Source organism: Peromyscus californicus, unplaced genomic scaffold, assembly GCF_007827085.1.
Source record: "Peromyscus californicus insignis strain IS unplaced genomic scaffold, ASM782708v3 Scaffold_21__1_contigs__length_65335640, whole genome shotgun sequence".
Lineage (NCBI taxonomy): Eukaryota > Metazoa > Chordata > Mammalia > Rodentia > Cricetidae > Peromyscus > Peromyscus californicus.
Genome location: NW_026294514.1, coordinates 57,585,384 through 57,611,065, shown reverse-complemented (window position 1 = coordinate 57,611,065; position 25,682 = coordinate 57,585,384). Strand labels below are relative to the sequence as shown.

At 43.8% G+C, this 25,682-nt stretch overlaps 1 protein-coding gene across 6 annotated transcripts in view; it reads left to right on the top strand.

The window, feature by feature from the left end:
* Nucleotides 1-4,088: 4,088 nt before the first annotated feature.
* Ube2f (ubiquitin conjugating enzyme E2 F (putative)) overlaps nt 4,089-25,682 on the top strand; it is a 49,551-nt gene continuing 27,957 nt past the window's right edge. For 2 of the 6 annotated variants that reach the window (XM_052750418.1, XM_052750416.1), the window contains exons 1-2: nt 4,089-4,234; nt 8,420-8,553. In XM_052750418.1, coding sequence (XP_052606378.1) covers nt 8,436-8,553 — 118 coding nt within the window. In that variant the 5' untranslated portion in view covers nt 4,089-4,234; nt 8,420-8,435. Of the gene's footprint in view, nt 4,235-4,432; nt 4,694-8,419; nt 8,554-23,088; nt 23,119-25,682 lie in introns of those variants that run through there. The other 4 variants (XM_052750417.1, XM_052750413.1, XM_052750412.1 and 1 more) reach the window with 4 other exon arrangements.

Here is a 25,682-nt window from a genome sequence, read left to right as displayed (position 1 = left end):
TTAGAATGTAGTGGGTGTGTGTTGCTTTACTAAAGTGGGGTTTTAGGTTCTTCTTTAATGTCCATGGATTCATTAGCCCTGGAGATTTAGCTAAGTTTCCAGTATCAGATATAATTTCCCTCTTGTTGAGCTGGCCTTCTTTTTTATTGAAAATGTATTTTTTTCATAAAAAAAAAAAAAAACAACAAAGACTGGGCACATCTGCCAGGGGCTTTTTTTTTTATTTATTTATTGCTTGTTTGTTATTGTTTTCAGACAAGGTTTTTCTGTGTAGCCCTGACTATCCTGGAACTCACTCAGTTGACCAGGCTGGTCTCAAACTCACAGAGATCTGCCTGCTTCTGGAGTGCTAGGATTAAAGGTGTTCACTGCCACCTAATCCATTTTAACCTGGACCACACGTTCTGCTGGCAGCCTATATAAGGAACATGGTAGAAAGAAGCTTTCTTTGCCTGCTTGTTCTTGTCCTTGATAGCAAATCCATTCCTTAACTGGCATTAAACCCTACTTCTTTGGGATTCCAGTATATACTGGAGACCAACTGAGACATCCAACCTAATGGACCGAACTACTGGATTCTTGGACTTTCTGTTCATAGGCAACCATTGTTGGATTAGCTAGACTACAGCTGTAATTTTTTTTTTTTTTGAGACAGAGTTTCTCTGTGTATCCCTGGGTGTCTTGGATTGGAACTCACTTTGTAGACCAGGCTGGCCTTGAACTCACAGAGATCTGCGTGTCTAAAGGCATGTACCACCAAGCCTGGTAAATTTTAAGTCATTCTAATAATATATACGTATACATATTATATATATATATATATATATATATATATATATATATATATATATATGAGAGAGAGAGAGAGAGAGAGAGAGAGAGAGAGAGAGAGAGAGAGGTTTATTCTAGAAGTTCTGTTACTCTAGAGAACCCTGACTAACAGTCATGCAGAAATTTGCCAGCTCCATCCACAACCTGGTCTGATATGCAGCCTAAGAGGGGCATGAACCTCAGTGTAACCTATCATGTCTCTTCCAGCCCTCATGAAAGGTATCCTTTGTCCTTTAAGGTACATGATGACGTTCTCAGTCCCAGCATGTTCAAAACATCACTCTGATTCAGTCTGTCTCCAAGAAAGAGTCTTTTGTCCCTTTCCTCGATATTGGCATTAGCAGCTTGTCTTGGACAGAATGCCAGAGGCAGATGAGCTGGATTCATATTCCTGTTCTGCCATGCTGTGCAAACTACTTAACTCTGTAATTCCGGTCTCATAAGCTGGAGCTAACAGAATACTGTTCACTAGGGTTGCTGTGAGTACTACATAAACTAACAACACAGTAGGCTCTCGGTAAGTCTTAGGTGAACCCGTGAGGTGCCTCAGGAAATGGAGCTAGAAGTGACTGGCTTCCCTGCAGTGTTGAGACTCAGGTGTACTGGTGAGACACCAGTTCAAGCCACCCCAGTTGTGTCTGCCTCTGCAGCCTGGTTTCAGGCCCTTCTCTGACCAGGACTTTGCACAATCTCATGCAGTAGGTGTCCAGCAAATGGGTCTGAACACCTGGCGTGGGCCCCAAATGTACCTGAGTTCAGTCAGGGAAACAGATGACAGCTGAGTTCCAGGAAGGAGGAAGGGCAAGGCTCAAGGATGGGGAGAGGGAGAAGGGGCAGGAGTTAGTTGAGCAAAGAACAGATGTTCTCCTGAGATAAGGTGACTTGTAGAGAAGAGTTCACTTGACTACCATCTCTTCTCTCTTCACAGCCTTCCTCAGATCAGAAGCCTTTATCCATCCATCCATCCATCCATCCATCCATCCATCCATCCATCCATCCATAGACAGGGTTTCTTTGTATCCATCCATCCATCCGTCCATCCATAGACAGGGTTTCTTTGTATCCATCTATCCATCCATCCATAGACAGGTATGGTGGTATTTTATTTGTACTGAAATGTGGCTTTAATTGTATGTTAATTAATAAAGTTGCCCAGGGGTCAGAGCTATTAGAACCATAGCAAAAGCTGGGCAGTGGTGGCGCATGCCTTTAATCCCAGCACTTGGTAGGCAGAGCTAGGTAGATCTCTGTGTGTTCAGGGATACAGCCAGCATTGGAGACATACGCCTTTAATCTCAATACCATAGAAGACCTGGAGGGCTGTACATACAGGCAGTGACGAAGCAGTCATGTGTTTGGGTTTACAACCAATGAGAAGGCAGAACAGAAAGTCTATATAAAGACAGACAGGAAGTAGGTCTCTTTCAGAGAGGTCTCTTGGCTGAAGAGGCTAGCTGCAGCAGGCTGGCAAGGCTCTTAGCTCTGATCTCTTGGCTTTCTTCTTTGCATTGGTTCTGTGTTTCTTATTTAATAAGACGGTTGGTTACATCTACAGACAGGGTTTCTTTGTATCCATCCATCCATCCATCCATAGACAGGGTTTCTTTGTATCCATCCATCCATCCATCAATCCATCCATCCATAGACAGGGTTTCTTTGTAGCCATGGCTGTCCTGGAACTCGCTCTACATCAGCTGCCCTCAAACTCACATATCTGCCTCCTGAGTGCAGGGATTAAAGGCATGTGCCACCACCTCCCTGGTAAAAGCCTTTTATTTTTTTATATTTGTGTGTGAGTATGAATGTGGGTACACATGTGCTACATTGTATATGGGGTGGTCTGAGGATAACTTCCGGTGCTGTTCTGCCTTTCAGGTTTTTGTTTGTTCGAGTGTGTGTGTGTATCAAGACAAGGTCTCATTAGATAGGCTTGGCTGATTTGGAACTCACTAGACTAGGCTAGCCTCAAACTCAAATCTGCCACCCAGCCTAGCACAGGGTCTCTTCCCCTCTGTGTAAGCCTGGTTACTTCCTCCTGATCTTCTGGGGATTCCTCTGCCTACGTCTCACATCTCCGTACCTGATTTCTGGAGATCCAAACTCAGGTCCTCATGCTGACAATGCTTTATTCACTGGGCCATCTCCCCAACCCAAATGCCTCATTTAGAAAGAAATTTTAGGCCTGGCAGTGGTGGTGCACACTCTTAATCCCAGCACTCAGGAGGCAGAGGCAGGCGGATCTCTGTGAGTTCGAGGCCAACCTGGGCTAGAGAGTGAGTTCCAGGAAAGGTGTAAAGCTACACAGAGAAGCCCTGTCTAGAAGAAAAAAAAAAAGAAAGAAAGAAAGAAACAAAGAAATTTTAGGGTCTACGGATGTAGCTCAGAGGTAGTGTGTTCTGCATGTGAGATTTCCTGGGATCCATTCCCCAACACCACAAAGAAAATAAATAAAAAACTTGACACTCTTTTTCTGCAGCAAATATCCTCTCTAGGAGTCTTGCCTAACTCTCTCCCAAAGTATGCTATCTCCAGTCCAGGACAGGGAAAGGGAATTCGTACCCCACAGGATACAAGTAAGATGCTACACATGGAACCCCAGGGCCTCACATATGCTAAGCAAGATCCCTACCATTGCCCTACATCCAGAGGCCTGAAGTAGATGTTTGTTTGTCTGAGGTTGGCTCTCTCTACATAGCCCTGGCTGTTCTGGAGCTCACAATGTAGACAAAGCCTTCCTCTTTCTCTGGAGGGCGGGGATTTAAAGTGTGCGCCACCATGCCCGGCCTGAAGCATATTTTTAAAGTAACAAATAAGAGAAATTAAAAAATAAGGGGCACGAAGAGTGCCTCTACGCCCAGTAACCACGTGGTGTAATCTGTAATCTACACCAAAGCCCCAGTGCAGGCCGCAGGCAGGTCGGGTCATTTGCAGTCGGTCACGGTGCCAGGCACAGGAACGCAGCTCCACCCGCAGGTACCGCACCAGCACTCCCAGGCCGTCAAGCCGCCAAATGAATGGAAACAAGCCGGAAGGCCGCGCGCGGGACGCTAGGACGCAGGCACGGGCACCGTGACCAATCAGAGAAGGCCTTGGCTTTCCCTTGGCCCGCCCCCAGGTCGTGCCCTCCGCCAATGAGCGACGGCCGCCCCGTCGGGCCCACGCGCGAGGCTGTCTGCGCGTGAGGTTGCCAATAAAGTTCTTCGCAGCTTTGAATTTCTTTCTTTCTTTCTTTTTTTTTTTTTTTTAAAGCGCCCGCTGCGGTCACAGCGCAGTCCCCGCCCCGCCACTTCCGGTCCCGCCGCCGGGAGCCGGTGCGGCTGTAAGGGCTTTCGCGTCTTGCAGCCGTCGCTGGTCGGGCATGGTGTTGGATGCCGGCCCGCCTCGCCTGACTCGCGGTGCTCAGGTGAGCCCGTCGCGCGGGCTGAGATGCGGCCGCGGCTCCTCTCGCCGGGCGCCGTGGCCGGGGCCGCGAGGTCGGCGGCTGACGGGAAGCGCTGGGCGGGCAGCGAGCCCCCGCGGCTCTGAGGGCCGGGCCGAGGCGGACCCCGTGCCACCGCCGGCAAGGTCACGGTGCCGAGCTCGGGCCCGCCGGGAGACCGAGGCCGCGGCGAGGAGGCCGCTGCCCCCGGAGGGAGGCGGACGCGGCCCGCCACCGCGGCAGCGGGGAGGAGGGGAGGCCGGTCCCGCCTGGTCCGGTTCGGTCCCTGACCCGGTTCCGCGGCGTGTTATCTCGGGTGTGGCCTCCTCCCCGGCGGGCTCGGTGGCCTCCGTCTCGGGTGGGCATTTGGACCCACCCCTCGGCGCCGCCGCCGGTGGGTTGGAGTGACCGAGAAGGCTTCGCGGAGGGGAGCTTGGCCTCTAGGTAGAAATCTGCTCTCCCTAGGTCCCTGCTAGGGCTAGATGGTGAAGGGAAGGAGGGCATCCCTAGACCTGGTTGTGAGATTTGGACACAGGTTCCAGAAGTGAGCGGGATCCCGGGGTGGACCAGTGAGGCTGCTGGTGGCCTGGTGCAAGAGGCTTCCGAGCTGGTGGGGCAGGGAGCCCGGCAGTGGGAGTTAAGAGAGCTAACAGTGATGGAGGAGCTTCAGGAGCCCCTCTTGGGCCGAACTACCTGACTTTCGGTCCCCGGAATCAAAGATGGGCTCCAGAGGTGGTCAGTCAATAAACCTGGTGGGCGAGAGACCCCTGGGCACTGTCATGCTGTACGGTGCTGAGGTGTAGACGTTTTTCTGCCCTGATCTGTTGTTTCCTTCGGCTTGGGAGGTTAAGTAAGTGTCTCTAGTGACCTGTAGTTCTCACGTAAATGCTTGGATCGGAACGATCTGTGAGGAGTTAGCCTCACCTTGAGCTGCCTGGCCCTGCACAGGTGACACGGGCCTGATTTCACCATGGCACATAGGAATGCTGAGTAAACAGGACCTGATGAGACTGGCAAATAACAAGCTGGGATCTTCTTTGGTGGATGGCCTAAAATTCGGTCCCACCCAGAGGAGGAACTAACTGGGCCAATTACAACTTGTGGAATTTAAGAGACTGAGCATGCTGTTCAGAATAGCTGATGTGTTCCCAAAATACTGCCTTAGTCACGGTGTGATTTTCGAGAAACGGGAAGTTTGGGTTAAAGTCCGGTTTTCCAGAGGTGGGCCGTGTTGAGAGGAAGAGAATTCTGAGGCAGCTGCAGGTAGTCTGCTAGCCTTTGGATAGCTTAAGTAATTATTTTTGTTCCCTTGGTGTAGATTTAATTTTCTGATTATGGGAACATTTCCAGATTGGGACTGCTTTGTTTCTCCTGTGGCATGTGAAAGTGATACAGATGATAGAAGAATTAGTGCCGTAGAATATTAGAAAGTGCATGTTGTGTTTTCTCTGGAGACAACACCAGTGTTTTCTACCCTGCATGGCCTTTGCACAGCATGTCTTGTTTAAAGTCTACAAACTTCCCGAGGATTACAAGCTAGAGTCTATGCCCTGCTGAGCAGAGCATACCCATCCTCTGCCTCAGAGAAGGCCTCAGTGTAGGGGAGGGGTATGTTAAGCGCCACAGCAGTGTGTGGGGAAGGCCTGGCTCTTGCCAGGTTCCTGAGCAGTGCAGCTCCTCAGGGCGTGGAGCAGTGTGTGCCCTGGCTTCATTTCCCATAAAGTTCTGTTATGACCACTAGGGGACTAAACTATTAATCACTGCTTTTCCTTTTCACTTTTTACTGTTCGCTTCACTGACACCAAAGGTGACTATCTATCTGCTGATCCTCCTGGGGAGCACCCCTTACTCCTCACTAGTCCCCAGTGGTAGATAGGCTTATTATCCACCTCTGCATTGTCAGGCACCCTTGCTGTCCCCAGGTCTGAGCACATAGTGGTGGGCTTGGACTTGGCAGGGTGGCAAACGCTACCCCAGGATCCTGTTTGAGAAATTCCTGAAAAGATCATTCCAGGTGGGGGCCAAGGCAGGAAAGCATTGCTCTGTTCTGTTTTGGTAGCTTGTGGGCTAAAGCCTCCCGTGGGGGAGTGACTTAGCAGTGGAACCATAGCTCTGTGCCTGAAGTGAAAACTTGAAGGTCTGTGGTGTCCATAGTGGGCTCATCTCCTCACGTCGACGCCCCTGAGGAGAAGGCGTTGTAGAGTGGGACTGAGGAGCCAGGTGCTAGTGGGCTTTCAGATGTTTGCCAACCGCACTGAGGTATGATTGAAGTGCCCCATCACTTCATGATTGATCAGTGTAAACCTGACACCATGACCACGCTTACAACACACCTTCCAGAGGAAACTAGGTTTTTGTGGTGAGTGCTTCTTGTAGCCAAGTGTCTTGGACACTTACCCTCCAGGCCTGTTGTTCCAGGGTCCACATGGGCATGTGCCTGTGTGTGTGTGTGCGTGTGTGTGCGCGCGCATGTTGGGAATTTTTCCCAGATTTCAATGCTATGAGTTTATGCATCCTAACATGCCATATAAGAATTGTTGGGGCCGGGTGGTGGTGGCGGCGGCGGCGTATGCCTTTAATCCCAGCACTCAGGAGGCAGAGCCAGGAGGATCTGTGTGAGTTCAAGACCATCCTGGTCTACAGAGCGAGCTCCAGGACAGGCACCAAAACTACACAGAGAAACCCTGTCTCAAAAACAAACAAACAAACAAACAAAAAGAATTGTTTGGTGCATTTAGACAAATACACTTTTTGTTTTGTTTTGGTATTTTTATTTATTTTGCTTGTTGGTGCATGATCCCCTTTGTAGCCCAGGCTAACCTCCAACTGACAAATCTCCCTGCCTTAGCCTCCCAAATACTGATGTTACAAGTATGTGCCACTGTGCTCAGTGTGACCAGTCTTCAGTATGGCAGGGCCATGTACAGTTTGGAAGATCATATCCATCGTCTTGTTTTTGTGATATGTGTTACAAAATGAAATCTGACATCACTAAGGATACATAAAAGATGGCATGAGAAACTAGGCGAAAGACCTGGGTTTGAGATGTTTTAAAATACCAGTGAAGAGAGGAATATCCTTGTTTCCAGGGTCTTAGCCTCAAGTTTGACCTCTTGGATAAAGCTTTTCATCTGGAAAATTGTAGATCCTTTTTGACTGAAAAAATTATCAAACCAGTATTGAAAGGAAGTAATTTTAAAACAAGAAAGGAAATTATGCAGATATTGAACTGTTTGTTCACTTACTCTTGCTAAAGTCCCTTTCTGGAAGTGTCAAGTATGAGGAGTGTCTGATTGATGGAAGCGTGTAGTAGAAACAGAAGGCAGATTCTGGAGCTAGGAATTGCTGACACCCTAATGTAAATTGTGCTCTGGGTGATAATGCCTTCACGCAGGTCCATCAGTTAGAACAAATAAAGCCTCTTGGAGGGAATGCTGATCATGGGAATGGGGAGAGGAGTGCATGGAAAGGGCCCGTACCTTCTGCCCAACAATTGTGTTGCTCTAATGCTGCTTTTAGAATAAACAGTTGAAGGGTTAAGGAGTGGTGGCAGTTTTTCACCCTTTCTGCAGGCAGTCGGGAGCATTACCTCAGCTGCCTTTGGGTTTTGCTGTCCTTCCCAGGGAGTTGGCAGCAGGAAACCTGAAGCTCATAGGGGCTGGAAGCAGCCAGTGGAGACAGTCCAGTTTGGGTATTATCATTTGCTCTTGGTGTTGACGTTGCACATCAGTAAATACAACAGTCCTTTGAAGGCTCTGTACGCTTCCCTTGAAGGGAGAAGGAAAGCAAAGCATCAGATGTCTCTTCTGCCCTAGAGACTTCTGTTCCCAGGCCGCACCTGGATCCCAGTGCTGCAGGGACAGTTACTTCATTTGAAACCAGTGTGGGTAGCGCATGAGAGCTGGTTGGGAAGCTTGGGGGTGGTTGGGCTAGATTGTGATTGAACTAGCACCCACTCTGTGCCTGGTGAGTATGAAACTTGTGGCTCCCAAAATTTACAAAAAATCACGTGGCTTATTCAGACCCATTGTGAAGGAATCCAGTTTTGTTAATATGTGTAGGACTTTTCTACACATTTTAGAGAAAATCTGAAGGGAAAACACCTATGTATTTCTCCTGTCCAGTTGTTGTCTGGAGACACGCTCCTTACTACTCTTGCCTGTCTTCCAGAAGAAAGGCGGCAGTAATGCTAACACTGGCAAGCAAGCTGAAGCGGGATGACGGTCTCAAGGGATCCCGGACATCAGCCTCCACATCGGACTCTACTCGGAGGGTTTCTGTGAGAGACAAGCTGCTTGTTAAAGGTAACCGTCCTCCGTGGAAGCTGGTTTTATACCCTGTAACGATGGATGTCAAGAAGCCTGTTGAATGGAAATACTTCTTTGAAATGATTTGAACGGATGGTTATCAGCTAGGCATGCCTTTAATTCCAGGTCTCTAGAGGAAGAGGCTGGTAGATCTCTGAGTTCAAGGCCAGCCTTGTCTACACAGTGAGTTCCAGGACAGCCAGAGTTACATCTTTCAAAAAATAATACCCTGTTTCAAAAAAATAAAAATAGAATGAAATGTGATTGTCCCTTACAGTGGAAATATTTATATCAGGCAAAGGATGGGCTTGTGATAGCAAGGAGATGGTGTTAGAACTGTGGTGTCTGACACACCAGGAATAGTCTTTATTGGCTCTGCTATGCTGTGTTGTGGAAAGAATAAGGCAATAGGAGTTGGCAGGCCTGAGGCACGTGGGTGCTGCTGTTATTCTCCTCTGCTATCCCTTTCCTGTGGGATGCACAACAGTTTCCAGCCTGGAAAAGGTAATGTCTTAGAATCCTTTCCTGTTTCATGCAGGACACAGCCTAAGGAATCCTGTGAAGACCTGGGTGTCTTCACAGAATTATCATAGTACACAACACACACCATCACACACAGATACTATATAAACTGTTAATAATGCATATTGTGATTTTATGATTAGAATTCACAGAATTATTATTAGAATTGTGTCTTAAGGTCATAGTCACTATTCATGTTTGTAAAAGAAAACTGTGTTTGATAAAGGGTTTCCTTTTGTGTTTGTGGGTGGTATATGTGTGGCTTGCATGTTCCTGTGTGCATGAGAAGGGCAAGAATGCACAGATGTACACTTATGGAGGCATATACATGTGGAGGTGCAGAGGTTGAAGGCAGTGGGTTTGTACTGGTTTAACAGAGTCTCTTTGTACTTTCTGGACTTAAATCTTGAATTAGCTTAAATCTTTCTGCCTGCCAGCACAGAGTGGCAGCATCTGAATTACTAAGAATCAACAGGTGGGCCTCAGTACTGCAGCCTGAACAAGAGCAAACCCAGAGCTTAGAATTTTGTTGTTTGTTTGTTTAACCTTGGCTTGAATGTTTTTTTATTATTCCCTCGAGTGAAAATAACTCAATATTAAAGATCCCTTCAGCCGATCAGTGGTGGTGTACGCATTTAATCCCAGCACTCGGGAGGCAGAGCTAGGCGGATCTCTGTGAGTTCAAGGCCAGCCTGGGCTACAGAGTGAGTTTGAAAGGCACAAAGCTACTCAGAGAAACCCTGTCTCGGAAAAAAAAAAAAAAAAAAATAGATCCCTTCATGGGAAATGTTTTCCATTTCTCCCTAATGATGGGAATAACTCATTATTAATAGTCCCTTCATGGAAGAAAGAGGAAGTTTAAATGGGCCCAACTTCTGGTGAAGAACGGTTTGATCAGGACATGGAATGCTAAGTAGATGCTGTTTAAATTTCCAGAGATATTAATCATTCAGTGTATAGAGGATGTTCTTGTCTTTGATTGTCTAATAAATATCTGATTTTCATGGTAGATAAACTAAAGGAATAGGATTCACAATTTTAAACTATATATTGAGTATACACTTGTCTGTTGATCATTACTGAGAATTTGGCTCTGCTCTTAAATTGCTTTCTAAAATTCTTGGTTAAATTCTATAGAAATGTAACACCTGATGCTGGAGAGTTCAGCCTTGTGTAGAGGACACAGGAGAACTGGCAGGTTTGACTAACCCTAAAGCTGCCTAGGCTGAGAACCAGAGCTATGACTAGGCCCGTCCCAATATCCACTCCATCTATGATCTTCTGGAGCATGTGAAGGGCCAGTCCTTTAGACCCAAAGCTGCAGGATCTCCACAACACAGGGAAACAACAGGATATCCAAGAGGGGTCCCAGACTGGGCCCAACATCAATAGTGAAACAGAAACCCAGAGGCATGGAACCAGACCAGTGACTCTTTGCAATGAACACTTGCAAGTAAATATATATGGACAAAGGGATTTGCTTCGTGACTCATTGGGTCACCCTGCAGCTTTTGATGAGATTGCTAGTTTTTTTCTTTTGTTGTTGTTTTTCTCTTAGATTTTGTTTTTTTTGTGGGGGTATTGTGGGGCAGGGGCAGAAGGTGGAAGTGAAGAAATCGGGGAAATGAATGGGATCAAGTTGCATGATGTGAAAGATTTATTTTAGAATAAATAAAAAGAATATTAAAATTAAAAAAAAAGAAATATAACACCTGAAACAGATTGAGTTGTTAGCTTTTTAAATAATATGATTTCTAGGATAAAAACCCATAAAAAGTAATCTCTTACTGATAAAGAGGTTGCAAATTATTTTTGTAACTAATTATTTTTCCACTAAATAAAATACAGGTAAATTGTTTGATCCACATTGTTAATAATTGGTGAGTTGCATTAACATGTTACTTGGGATCTATAAAAAAGGATCCTCTTTTTAGGTTTTATAAAAATATTCCAAAGTATTACCTAAGTTACCTCTTCAAATCCTATAGAGATATATTTAATGCTTTTATAGATGGCATATGTAAAAGGACCATGGAAATAAAAGCTGATGATAAAATTGCTTAGTTAATTATTGCTTCCATATCTTAAAGGCAAAATGATGCCTATATGTGGAACTAGAGGCTTTGGGGGGAAAAAAAAGATGTCATGACAAACAATTATCAGTGATGAATGGCCTCAACTAAAAGTAAAATTAAATGAGATTAAAGGATTGCCCAGCGGATCTACAGAGTGAGATCCAGGACAGGCACCAAAACAACACAGAGAAACCTGTCTCAAAAAAACAAACAAAAAGAAAAGAAAAAAAATTAAAGAATTATTGGATTCTGGTGCTAAATGTATCTATAGTTTCACAAGAATCCTGGGATCCCAACTGGCCTCTACAAGAAGTCTCCACTCAATTTGTAGGCATTGGAACCTTTCCTAAAATAAAACAAAATATAATATGAATTAAATGTATAGCGCCTTAAAAAACAGATGAAAATGTTAAAGCCTCATATGGCTAATATAGCCATAAATTTTTGAGAGAGAAATTTATTACAACAATGGTGAGCTCAAATTAATATTCCTACAATTTCAGAAACAGCTCGTAAATTGATGTTTAAATTAGGATATATTCCTGAAGTTGTAAGAATAGGTCACAGGCTATACAGGTTGTACAAAGACAAGATAAGACAGGAATTGGCTATCCAAATTTAAAGTAGGGGTCACTGTTGGTAGCCCAACTTTGTCAATATTTTATAAATCAACCACTGGAAATGACTCGTAAACAATTTCCTTAGGCTGTTATTTATCATTATATGGATGATATTTTATTGGCTGCTCTGATACAGATACCTTAGAAAAAAATGTAATACAAAAAAATTTACTCTATTGGGGATTACAAATTTCTCCTTAAAAAAATATGCAAAGAGGAGATTCTCTTAACTATTTAGTCTATACATTAAATAAACTAAAAGTTCAGCCACAGAAGGTACAGATTAGAAAAGACCGACGGTATTCTCTTAATGATTTTCAAAAATTATTGGATGATATTAACTGGTTGCAGCCTACAATTAGATTGTCTACTCAAGAATTAACTAATTTGTTTCAAATTCTGCAAGATGACTCAGATTTAAACAGTCCTAGATAGTTAACAGCTGAGGCCAAAAAAAGAATTAGCCCTGATGAAACAAAAATTACAAAATACTTATGGATAGATTAGACCTTATGAAGAGATGCTTGTTAAACAGAAGGGGGAGGATATGAGGACCCCTAGAGATAGACTGCATAGTACCCTACTAAAAAAATTTTTGTTTTGTTTTGTTTTTTGTTTTTTGAGACAGGGTTTCTCTGTGTAGCTTTGCGCCTTTCCTGGAACTCACTCTGTAGCCCAGGTTGGCCTAGAGATCCACCTGCCTCTGCATTCCGAATGCTGGGATTAAAGGTGTGTGCCACCACTGCCTGGCTAAAATTTTTTAAATGCTAATGAAACAGGAACAAAATTGAGTTATGGGAAGAATTGCTGAATTGAGTCAGCCCATGTATTATAAAATATTTTAACACCAAATAATTCAGGAAAAGTGTTAAGTTAGGGCCGAGGTTATGCTTACGTTTCCACAGGAGATAATAAATTGTGGATTCCATTGAAATTAATAAAAATTTGCCAGGAGCAAAAGACATCTCCAAGATGCTGCAGATGCAGGGATGCCTCTGCCAAAGTCAATACACAGGAGACCTTTGCAAACAACTAATCCTCCCACCTGGGGACAGCCTAAGAGTTTATATGACTCACAAGCCTCTGAATGCTACACCATGCTTTCTGTGGTAATGTTGGAGGTAAAAGGGATGGATCATAATTATTGGGCTTATATCCCCAGTCCTCCAGTTAACATAGCAATAAGTTGGGAAGATATGAATATTCCTGTAATGGTTAATGAATCTTCTTGGTTACCTGGCCCTTATGACAATCGAGGTGCTCAGCCAGTGGAGGAGGGTAAAGTGATTGACAATTACACTGTTGGAGTACAAGGAATACCTATTTACTTGGGAAATGAAATTTAATGCCTAAAAATTACCTCTCAAGTATGGCTATCCATAGTCAATACTACCCAAGATTATCGTAAGTTTTATATGCTTCATGCATCTGGTTTTAAAGGACAAGAGATTAATGCTACTAGTTCCATAAATCTGCTGGTCTGTAAGATGAGGGTTATCAACAAGGAACCTGACTGGGTACACTGGCAACACTGTAAGAGTGAGAAACCTTGAGTGCTAATTAATATCTCCAAAGGAGACATCATTGATTGGAGCCCTTATGGCTCCCCTCAAGGGAAATATCTCACTCAGAGTTAAGATGGAAACGGTATAATATAAATGAAACTATGGAAATCAGTGCTTCTGTTAATGAACCTATTCGGTGGCATGGAGTTGGAATGGCAAGTCCTCCCCTGCAATTTGGCAATTCAATTCAGACTAACTTGTGGAAATTGGCAAGTGCCTTCCACCCTCTTAAGGTGTGAGAAGGAAAATTAAACATTAAGGATGATAAGTACACTCTGTCTTTAGACTAAATCAAAGCCCTCCTTTTATGGCATATGTACCCTTACCTGCTATTAAAGGGGCCTGTACATTGGCACTTGTGAATGGTGTACCCTTCATACTTATGTTAATTCTAGTATGTTTTTAAATTTGACCTTTGAAAGTTTATATATTCTTAGAGCAAGGCCAGCAATCTGGATACCAGTAAAGTTGTCGAGGCCATGGCAAAACTCTCCTATGATGGTCCTGGTGCAGAAGCTCGCTAAAAGAATATTTACAGGATCACGTCGTATGGTTGGACTGGTGGTTGCAGTTATTATGAGAGTCATTGCATTGGCAGCTACAGCAACAACCGCTGGAGTGGTCCTTCATAAAGAAATCCAAACCGCTAAATTCATTAGACTGGCATAGACATTCAAAAATACTTTGGACTGAACAAAGTAAAATTGATAATGAGATAGCAAATGAATTAGCTAAATTAAGGCATGCTGTTGTATTATTAGGGGATCAGTTAAAAATTTTGAAGGAGCAGATAAAATTAAAATACGATTGAAATGTTTCTTGTTATTTAATCACACCCTTAAGATTTAATGAAAACAAGTATGATTGAAAAAAGGTTAAGATGCACTTGTTGGGTCACCCTAATTCTTCTCAAATGGTTTTTGATTTACAAAAGAAATTTAAAAAACCTTTACAAAACAGTTACCTGATACGACAGGAACAGACATTATGAAAAATCTGGCAGATATCATAGCCTCATTCAATCCTACGAGTCACTTTAATAGATTTCTTATCCTAGCATGTGTTGCTCTTGTTCTAGAAATAGTAACTTTATTGGTTTTAAAATGTGTTTTGGTATACTTGTGTAAGATTGTAAGACAAATAGTTTTTTTTTTAAAAAAGGCTATATTTGTTGTAAGGCTGCATAACTTACAAGATAATTGGTTTTTTGTTGTTGTTGTTGTTTTTTAAATAAAAAGGGGGATCTGTGGCTGCATTCCTGCTGAGCCACACCTGGCCTGGCTCCAGAGCATAGCATCTAGCCCTAGTCCATCCTTTGTTTAACCAATACCTTTTGTTTCTCTAGCCGCCCTATGTGATTCTTGTCTGAGAGTCTCCTAAGGATACAAAGCCTATGCAAAACTTGGTTCAGAAAACCTGGTACCTGAGAAATGGAGGAGTTGCCCTTGGCATTGTATCTTTGGGAGCTCCTTTCAGGGTGTTTTGAGCATACGGAAATTAACTGGCTTAACTGTAATAGAGAGAAATAAAACTGCCCTAGGTGAAGGGAAAGGCTTCAGTCCTTCAAGGTTGGACCCCCCTGCAGCCATGAAAGGCTAGATTCATTCTTAAGATGCCTCTGAGTCTTCTTTCCACAGATCCGTGAGAACCCACACACCTATGTCACAACAAACAGTGACAGGATCAGGCCCTGATTGTACTGCTGACACAAAATTTTATGTTCCTTGAAAACAGTAGTGTAGCATACAGAACATCCCACAGCACGGTTGGAGCATCTTTCTCATGATCTGGAGTCTGGGAGGCTAAGGTTCAGAAAGCAGGATTGGGCTCAGTGATAAAGCCACTTGCCTTACATGTACCAGGCCCTGGGTTCCATCCCCACCATCACAGAAAAAAACAAAGTGTCTGGTGAGAACTCTACTCTGCTTTCAAGATGCAACCAGGTTGCTGACTCCTAGGAGGACACTGGTCCCTTGGGAAGGAAGAGACAAGAGTTTAAATGGCACTAAATCATTCTTGTGAACAGAGCCCTCACAACTTAATCACTCCAGGATACCACTTCTTAATACTACCACATTGGGGATTAGGTTGTAATATGGATTTTGGGCACCTTCAGACCAGAGCAAGTGTTGTGGGTTAAACCATAGCAAGCACTTAGGGGTAATTGCAGGGATGGTGCTTCCTTTTCCACCTGAAGCGCTGAGACTTCCTTTTCCACCTGAAGAGGCCTGCAGTAGTTGCAGCAGGATGGTGAGACTCACCTCTCAGGGGTGAGGCAGGCTCTCGGAGCACAGATTTTAAGCATTGCAGTTCAAAGAGCAGAGAGAGATGCAAGTTAACAGAAAAAAGTTTTGACAGAGTCTCTGCCCATCCTGTGCCTAGGGACTGGACTCATCTGGGAGTTTTCAGATAGCTCCAGGGTGGTCATGGTGAAAAATCTTTCCAGACAAAAATCCCTTTAGGGACTTTGAAAGAGTCTGAGTTAGCAAGATTGCTCTAATTGAGATTATTGTCCTAGGTCATAAAGTGGGCTCCTGTGAAGATGTCTTTCATTGAGTATAGACAGGTTCTAGGAAACTGATTATGTTTAGAACTTAATACTGCAGACTGCATTCCTAAAGGGGGAGGCAGGAGCTTGTCACGCAGGGCAACTAAAAAATATCTTGAGACTGTACAGTAGAGGGAGGTGAAGAAAGCAGGCTGAGGGATGATCACACTTGGAGGAGAATGTCCCATTGTAGCTTTTGCTCAGTTCTTAAATCTGTCTGTCACCAACCTGGCAAAAGGCTCATGCCTTCCTGCTTCCAGGTGGGGGCTGTCTTAGAAGGTGTCTAGCCTATGGTAGTAGTCCTCGAACAAAGGTCATGTGTCCACAGCCCCAGTGAGAGGGCATCTGGACAGTGTACCAGAGAAGACTGTCCTCTACACTGGCATCCCAAAGAGCCAAGGGAAAGACTGTAGACACTATCAGGCCAAAAATAGGTGCTTTTATATCTAGGTAGGGGAGGGCTCATGGGGCCCTGCCACTTACTGGTAAACTCTCTGGCTGGTGTCCACTCCTGTCCTTGAGCCCAGCCAGGCACCTTAGAGTGGGAATAATGTGTCCATGTGTGCTTGGGCCCTCACAATCTACCAGAGCTGCCACATGCCCCTGTGCATTAGTGGATTCTGAAGGTGAGAGAGGTCCCCAAGTCTGTTCCCAGTGCTAGACTCCACGCTACTCTCTGGTGAGTAGGTCAGGGTACAGCTTTCCACATTGCCAAGGTTGTCACAGCATTTGACAGCATATGAATCTGAGGGGTAGCCTACCAAGGAGTCCTGCTAACAGTCAAGTAGGAGGGCAGCCATCTGAGCACACACAGCCTTGTGTTCCGTTGAAGGTTAAACACCAGTGAGGCTGTTCAGGGAACCTGGATAGCCGCCATCAGTACATCAAGCATCATAAGGGGGCAGGCAGGAGGGCCCATGGAAGCCATAGGTGGGCAGCCAACTTGTTATTTTCTGCGCTCATGTCAAAAGTAGGTGGTATGAAGTCCAGGGCTACATTCGTAGCAATGCTAGGCCTTTGTTAGAAGAAACTGCTTTCTTGGGGTTGCGATTCGCATTTTAGAGTGGCATTAGAACACTTTTGGTGAGTGAGTTAGCTCTGTCAGTGCTGAGGCCTGTGTCCTGGGAGTGAAGGGCTCAGCTCCTATACTGATGTCTGAAGTTGGAACTCAGTTCTGCTAAGCCCATGTGCATCTCTGACTGGACTGGCCATTTATCTTAGCTTACTCTGCTATAACAAACCACTACAGATTGGGTAACATAAGCCACACATTTCTCATAGTTCTAGAAGCTGATTTGATGTTCAAGATCAAGTCCTAGTGAGGTAGGTCTTCTTGGTTTATAAACAAATGGTTGCGTGTGTCCTCAGCAAACAGAGAAGAAAACAGGTGCCTGAAAGGGAGAATGGTTTTCTCCTGAGGACACTGATCTCATGTGGGAGCTCTGCTAAGACTACCTAATGGCCTCCAAGGGCACCTTATTAGAGCACAGAGCTTCAGTATATGAAGGGAGAAGGGACACAGATTTAGGCCACATGAGGAGAGAAGGTCTCAATGTCTCCATATATTCACAGCAGGGGCCCTGCCACCTTGTAAGGCAAGTGTGTTTACGTGCCCCACATTTGCCAAACATTTGTGCCCATCCTAGGGCACAGAGTAGGGCTGGAGCAGGCTGTGTGGCTCCCACCGTGAAGGGTATGCAGATGGGTAGCACTGATCTGGAGGACATAGCTAGAGCCCAGTGTTAGGAGCTGCCCAAAGCAAGAGGAGGTGAGTGTGTGAGGTGTGGGGGCCATTGTGAGAACTGCATGGACTTTGTAATCTGGTTATACTCACACTTCCAGTGAATTCTGGTGTGATCCTTACACAGAAAGGAAAATAATTTCTTAAAAGGAAGTTATGCAGCCACTGAGTTACGCAAGGTGCCAGGTGCCTCCCAGAAATGCTAAGCCACCTAGCAAAAGAGGTGTTAACTTGTGAAAGTACCGTGCAGATTTGACGGGGTGTTTTGTAGTCTGCATTGGGCTAGACAAAGTGCCAAGCATCTTTATTGAAATCCCATGTCCCAAGGATTCTATTCCCAGGCCTGCTCTGACAGGTGGAACAGAGGATTCCTGGTGTGGTCAGCAGGCTGTGTTTGGGCCTCTCCTCAGCACCCTCCTTTTCTTGGATGAGTTACATTGAACATGACGAATACAGGCAAAACCTTAAATTTATTGATATCATGTAGAATTAGAACTTTTTATTAAGTTTATGTGTATAATGGCATTAGATCATCTTTTCACAGGTAGTGGTCTGAAGCAATCTGAATGACATGTCCTCCAGATTTGTACATTCAAATCTTAACACTTGGGTGGTATTAATTAGGAGGTAATTTATGAGGGTGGAATTGCTATGAATGGAATCAGTACTAATAAATCAGTACTAGACAGTTTCCTTGCCTCTCCTACCATTTGAACACACAACAAGAATTTGCTATATATGAGGGCCCTGGGCCCTCACCAGATTCAGAATCTGCTGGTGCCTTGGTCTTGGCTAGCCATCCTTCAGAATTATAAAAAATAAGTGTTTGCAAACCACCTACGTGTAAGATATTTTTGTTGTAACAGGCCACACAGACCAAGAGTTAGAGAACAACACTAATTTAGGTGCCTGGGCCTACTTAGGATTTTTAATGATACTGGAGTGATTGAGGACTGGGGCATCCAGGGTTTTAGAATCCCTGTAGCTACTGGATTGTGGGGATAATCAGAACTCAAATTACTAAAAAATCAGTAAATCCTTTACACAATGTGGCTATACATGATAACTTTTTTAAATAAAGTTATTGAGTAGAATCACATTAGCAAAACACTCCCTAAGTACTGATGTGATGTAGGTCTTTATTTATTTATTTATTTTGGTTACAAACTGTATGGCCGTGGCAGGCTTTTTGCTAACTGTTCTTACAGCTTAAATTAATCCATTTCTATTAATCTATACCTTGCCACGTGGTTCGTGGCTTACCGGTATCTTCACATGCTGTTTGTCATCGTGGCGGCTGGCAGTGTCTCTGACTCAGCCTTCCACTTCCCAGCTTTATTCTCCTCCTTGTCCCGCCTACACTTCCCGCCTGGCCAATGGCCAATCAGTGATTTATTTATTGACCAATCAGCAACACATTTGACATACAGACCATCCCACAGCACTTCCCCTTTTCTTTTCTTAAAAAGGAAGGTTTTAACCTTTACACATCTCCAAAGTCAGCTTGGTATATTTGGGAATTTGGGCGTAGCTTCTCTTACTACTTCCTGCTGGAGGGGGGCGCTGTATCTTCTGGGGAAACAAAGAAAATTTAGGATCATGGAGTAGTCCGTGAGGCTGTATCGTCTGAGCCAGTTACCTTGAAGCCATTCTGGATGTTGGATCATCTGGGCCTTGATGGTCTTTATTTTTTTACTGATTTGTTTATTTTTTATTTTATGTGCATTGTTGTTGGCTGCATGTATGTCTATGTAGGGGTGTTGGAGGCCCTGGAGCTAGAGTTAACACAGACAGTTGTGAGCTGCCACGTGGGTGCTGAAAAGTGAAGCTAGATCCTCTGGAAAAACAGCCAGTACTCTTAACTGTTGAGCCATCTCTTCAGCGCCCCCTCTCCCCCCCACTGCCCCTTTTTCTTTTCGGTTTTGAGAGAGGTTTTCTGTGTGTAGCCCTGACTGTCCTGGAACTTACTCTGTAGACCAGGCTGACATTAAACTTAGAGATTGCTTGCCTCTGCTTCCTGAGTGCTAGGATAAAAGGTGTACACCACCACACCTGCCTGTAATGAGGGTCTTTAATCTCCAATACACCCCCACCATTTCCAGAAGAGAAGTGGAACATTGGGAACATTGGTCAGGACATCTGCCCAGTTCCTTCCAATCCTCCCACCCATACTCTGCCCTATAGCCTTGCCTGTGCATGTGCCCAGATCTCATTTCTTCTTTCTGTGGCACTGGACTAGCCTCTTGAGACTTTTGCTTCTGCTGGTCATTATCTGTTTGATATGAAATTCATACCCAGTGGGCAGGGTTCCAGTTGTCACTAGGTGAATCTGGATGACAGAATAAAATATGCTAGTATTTGCTTCAAAAACAGTTTAGTTTCATGGATAGTACTTAAAAATGATGATTGTAAATGACTCATCTGTGGTCTTAGCTCTCTGCCAGTCTTCCCCAGGAAGGGCAAGAGCATCATTTGACAAAGACAACTCCAAGGTCACTGCAGTCAAACATAGTGGCAGTGTACCTTTCACAGATTTATTTTTGTTTGAGAAAGGGTCTTGCTGTATAACTCAGGCTGATTTCAAGTTCAGGGTCCTTCTGCCTTAGCATCCTGAGTGCTGGTTTGTAGGCATGAGCCACCAACCCCAGTCTCTAAGTATTTTTTAAAAGTACCTGTGACTACCAAAAGGGTGGACTCAAGGCTTGTGGTCAGTGATGGAATTTGTTGCCTTCCCAGCCCCAGCAAGAGGATTGATCTGCCAGTCCTCCTCTTCACCCCCTGACCTGTGGATTTTATATGTCCTTTTTCTCAGCATGAGAATATCACTGTAGGAGCCCATTGACTCTGGCACCCTGGAACATGAAGGGATGTGGGCCCTTCCCTTGCCCTAGTTCCTCCTGCCCAGTCACCTTTGCTGGCTATCTGTCTGATCTGGATTGCTGAACACTAAAGCAGAGGCTCCGGATAGGCTACCAGTCTCCAGCCAAAGGCTCTGTCACCTCATACACACTTCTAATACCTGTAAGCCTAAGGGTCTCCGTACCCTGAGCCTCAGCTCGAATTCCCACTCATGTCACAGCATTCCGCATGCCTTCCCCACTTCTCCTGAAGGGCTCGTCTTGATGCTGGGCCTTTTGGCCAGTCACCTGTCTTCCCTTTCCTGCTCTGCGTTCCATTTTTTCTCCTGAGTTTCTGCCATTTCTTTGCCAGCAGGCAGGTCTGATCCACAGTGATCACTGGCTTCTTCCCTGCTTTCACCTGGTGCTTGCTGCCCGATGCGGAGGTCACTTGCCCTCTCCTCTGCCCTCCTTTGTGCTGTTGTTCCCTTGAGGCAGAACTTCAGAACTTGTGTTGAGGAATCTCCTTGGGCTCTTTTGTGTTCCTGTCCCTATTTTTCCGCCTCATTCCCCATGGCTTTGCTGTCATGTGGACTGTTGCTTTGCCAGCACTTACACTGTCTGCCTTCTACCTGCTTGGAATGTGCTTTTACCCCGTTTACAGTCTGTGTGGGACTAAAACTGTACATATTCTTCAAAGCAGCTTGGAGACTTCCTGCCTGTCTCCAGTCTCAGAATTTACTCAGCCAAAGATCTAGTCCATGCTACTTTCTGTCCAAGGCATAGACAGCTTTACTGGCCGATTTATTGCCAGGGTGTCATGTCCTGTGCCCCCTCCCAATAATATTTTCCTTGTGGTTAGTTATGATTTTACAAACCTACATGGTGTATATGTAGTAAAACAATTTACTAATCAGGTGAATTCATATATCCATTTCCTGTGTGGTCCCATTAGCATTCTGACTTACTCCTACCTAACCCTAACTTTGTACCCTTTGCTATTGCCCTCCTCGCTTGTCACCATCATTCTGTTTCTCTGTATCCAACGGTTTGTTTCTTCTCTGTTGGCTTGTTTCACTTAGCATGATGGTCTTTGGTCCATCCACATTTTCACAAATGGCAGGATCGTCTTTGCTAATGCTGAGTAGTGTTCCTTACACATCCCATAGTTTCTTCGTTATTCAGTAAATTCTTGGGCTGATTCCGTATCTTGGCTACCATGAAAAATAACTACAGTGAGCATGGTAGTGTTTGTCCTTCTAAAAGAGTGGTCTCAACCTTCCTAATGCTGTGACCCTTTAGTACAATTTCTCATGTTTTGGTGACCCACAACCATAACATTATTTCCATTGCTACTTCATAACTAATTTTGCTAGTTATGAATGGTAATGTAAATACCTGATATGCACAGGTTGAGAACCACTCCTAAAAGGTACTGATTCATTTAAGTATGTATTCAGACAGTTGCTAGGTCATGTGTTATTTTGTTTTTTCCTCTATTTTTAGAATGTCCTGTTTTTCATAACTGTACTGATTCACATTCCCGTGCAAATTATGCGAAGGTTCCCTTTTCTTTGTATCCTCGACAACAGTTGCTACCTCTTATCTTTCTAGTAGTAGCCAACCAGAAAGATGTGAGATAGCAATCATGGTCTTGTTTTGATGTACAGTGACTGCTTGTATATTTTCATAAAACTGGTGGCCATTTTTATCTCTTTGGAGAAGTGTCTGTTCAGGTCCTCTTTATTTATTTATTCTTTTCTATTGTGTGTACTCCATATTTTTTTACATTAAATCTTTTTCAGCTATGTGATTTGCAGACATTTCCTCTCAGCCTGTCTATATAGACTACCTTTTCTTTGCTGTGCTGTAGTGTTTTAGCTTAATGTAGTCCCACTGTTTAATTTTTGCTTTTCTTGTTTGAGCTTTAAAAAAATTACAACAAAAAAGTCATTGCTAAAGCCAGGTTGGGGAACTTCCTCCACCACCACCCCTTATGTTTAAGCCTTTATTCATTTGGACAGTTTGTGTGAGGACACCTAGTTGTCCCCAGAAGAGCCCCTCATTTCCCCCTGTTGTCTTGGTGCTCTGGCATGTTAGTTGACTGTACATGCTTATTAGGTTGGCTCTAGCCTCCCCTGGTGTTCTGTTGGCCTCTGTGCAACAGAATTTGAAGTAAAAAAGAGCAGTATTAACTTTGTTCATTCTCACGATTCTTTGGGTCTTCATTTGATTCTAGAGGTTCTGGGAAGAATACCACTGACTGAAACTGTGATGGGGATTGCACAGTGTCTGTGAACTTCATTGGATGATGGGTACCATTTGGTTGGTCTTTAGTTTCTACTCACAGTATTTTACAATTTGAGAGTACAGACCTTTTGGTCTTTAGTTTCTGTCCACAGTATTTTACAGTTTGAGAGTACAGACCTTTCATCTCTAATTAAATTTAGTCCTTGCCAGGCGGTGGTGGCACTGTGAAAACTAAATCGCTTAAAATATTAATTTTAGACCAGGTTTCAGTTCATCTAGCTTACTTGTTTTCTTCTGTAATCCTAGAAGAAATTGCTGATTTAAAACTGATAATATGAAGATTCCTATTAACCACAGTCTCTTTATTTCTACAGAGGTTGCAGAACTCGAAGCTAATTTACCCTGTAAGTATAGCACGCTGGTCAAATTAGTACTATATAGTAATGACATGAAGAAAACTTGCTTTAATAACTGAATAGCTAAAAGCCTATTGTGTATGTTGCGAGTGAATTTTAATTTTGTGCAAGAAGAATTTTTTGCAATATCTAGCTGGCATAGTGACACATGCCTCTTTAATCATAGCACTTGGGAGACAGAAAGCAGGCTGATCTCTGAGTTCGAGGCCAGACAGGTCAACACAGTGAATTTCAGGATGGCTATGGCTATGTAGAGGGTCCTTGTCTCAAAAAACAACAAAAAGAGGTTCTTTGGTCCTTCTGAATAGCACCTGTAGAATACTGTCTCAGTGCCCCGGAGGCATGTTTGGTTGGTTGCCGTCCATTCCTCCTACTCCCTGAGTGGGCAGGGGTGTAAGTCAGGAGCACACAGCCCTGCTTCCTAGGGAGTGCGCTCCCATTTGGTTCAGCAGGTGTTTACTGGTCATTGTTTTTATGTTTGAGGAAAAGCAGCTTCCTGGCCATTCACCCCCAGACAGCTCCCTTACTTGCTCGGTCTTTCCTGCTGACACATGGGCCTGGCTGTGTAGTTGTTCAGAAATGTTCTTGGATAACATGTCAGATTCTATTTTTCTATCACTAATCTTCTCTCAGATCTTTTACATTTCAAATGTCTATGAAAGGCTTTGATCATTTTACTATTTCTTTGTTAAAACTTTTTATTGTGTTATTTTGTTTAAAAGTAATTCTAAGGATACCTGCTAATATGAGTAACCTATGTTGTGTGTGAGTTTTTTCTGTTTGTGTGAATATTGCAGAGGGCTTGGATTTTGATGTGGAGTCCCATCTCATATTTCTTGGAGAGGCCTCATTCCCACCGACACCTAAAGTTGGAAAGATAACGGTGGCGTGCAACCCTTGGGTGGTTGTGAATTTAGTTTGTGAGAGCACAGATAAGTTACAGGGTTTGTTAAAGGGTTTTTGTTTTGTTTTGTGTAGCCCTGGCTAGCCTGACTTACTATGTAGACCAGGCTGGCCTAAAAAATCAGAGCTCTACTTGTCTCTGCCTCCTGGGATCCAAGGTGTACACCACCTGGCCAGGCTGAACAATTACTTTTGATGTCTAACATTTATGTGGGGAAGAGTAGGTTATGATAGAAAATATATTTATTCTATGGGCTCAGTGAAAGCATCTTGAAATTTTGTGGATTGACCTCAAAGTTACTTCCATTCAGAACTGAAGGTATTGTCTGTGAATTTTATTGAAAGGTTAATTTTGAAGCTGGGGGATGATTCAGTAGCAGAGTATTTGCCTAACATGTATAATGCCCTGGTTTCAATCCCAGATGTGGGGGAGTGGGGAGAGAAATTCTACCTACTAAGGGAAAAGCAAAAGGGTGTGCTTTAACACACCTTTAATCCCAGCACTTGAGCGGCAGAAGCAGGCAGAAGCTTGAGGCCAGCCTGATCTAACAAGTGAGTTTCAGGACAACTAGTGCTACACAGAAAAAGAAACCCTGTCTGGAAAAACAAAAATAAAACAAACAAAATGCTTAGGAAAGTAAATGTGCATGGGTGTGCTAGACTAGCAGGCAAAGGCCTGGAGCCAGGTGATAAGCTTGTTTGCCTGTCTCCCTGCCTGTGTGTTGAGACACTTTCCTAGAAAAAAGTACCACACAGTGATTGATTTTTTTCTTTTTTTTTTTAAATTCCAGTCCAGTCAGTCTTTCCACTGTCTGTGACTCACACGTCTATGTTCAAAGTGTCTTTTCGTTAGAGAACACAGAACGTTTCCACTTAGAACTAGCTTGTGTGTTTGATGTGAGTCTCGCAGGGTTTGGAAAAGATGTGGTCTGTTTCCCATCTGTGGCTCAGATAGCAGATAGCACACATTTATTGCGTTCTGCTTTTTGCTCGTTCTTTCTGCTCTTTCTCCATGAATTCCACAAATCTGCCACTCACCATCCTGAAGAAGAAACAAGCCACCACAGACTAATTCTTTGCTGTGTTTAAAAACCTTTCTCAAGTATTTCCAGAGCCATCAGGATAGCTAGCTAGTTTGCTTTCTTTCTTTCTTTCTTTCTTTCTTTCTTTCTTTCTTTCTTTCTTTCTTTCTTTCTCTCTTTCTCTCTTTTTAACATAAAAACAGGTTATAATTCAAAAGTCCAGGGTTATTTGAAACTGGAAAATATTTTCTCTGTAGAAAATAGTAAAAATGATAACATTTCCCAATAAGCCCCTTTAAGCCAAATAATAGATGAATTATACATATAAATGTTGATTAAATTCTGGGATACAGAAGAAACCTAGCTTCATCTCTTCAGAGAGCTATGTTTTACTTAAGTTGTGTAAGTGAGATTCCTATTCATCTTCCCCTTCACTGTTTGATTTACAGCAGACGTTTTTCTATAGGCGAATCCATATTCTAAAAAGATTTTAGCCTCCCCTCCTGAAAGTACAGCCAGCATTTTCTGTCATCAGCTTGATACGGTACAAATTCTCATCCTAATAGTGAAATGTTTCACTGAAGCTTGCCCAGTGATTGAGTAAAATCAAAACTTATTATAAGCCAC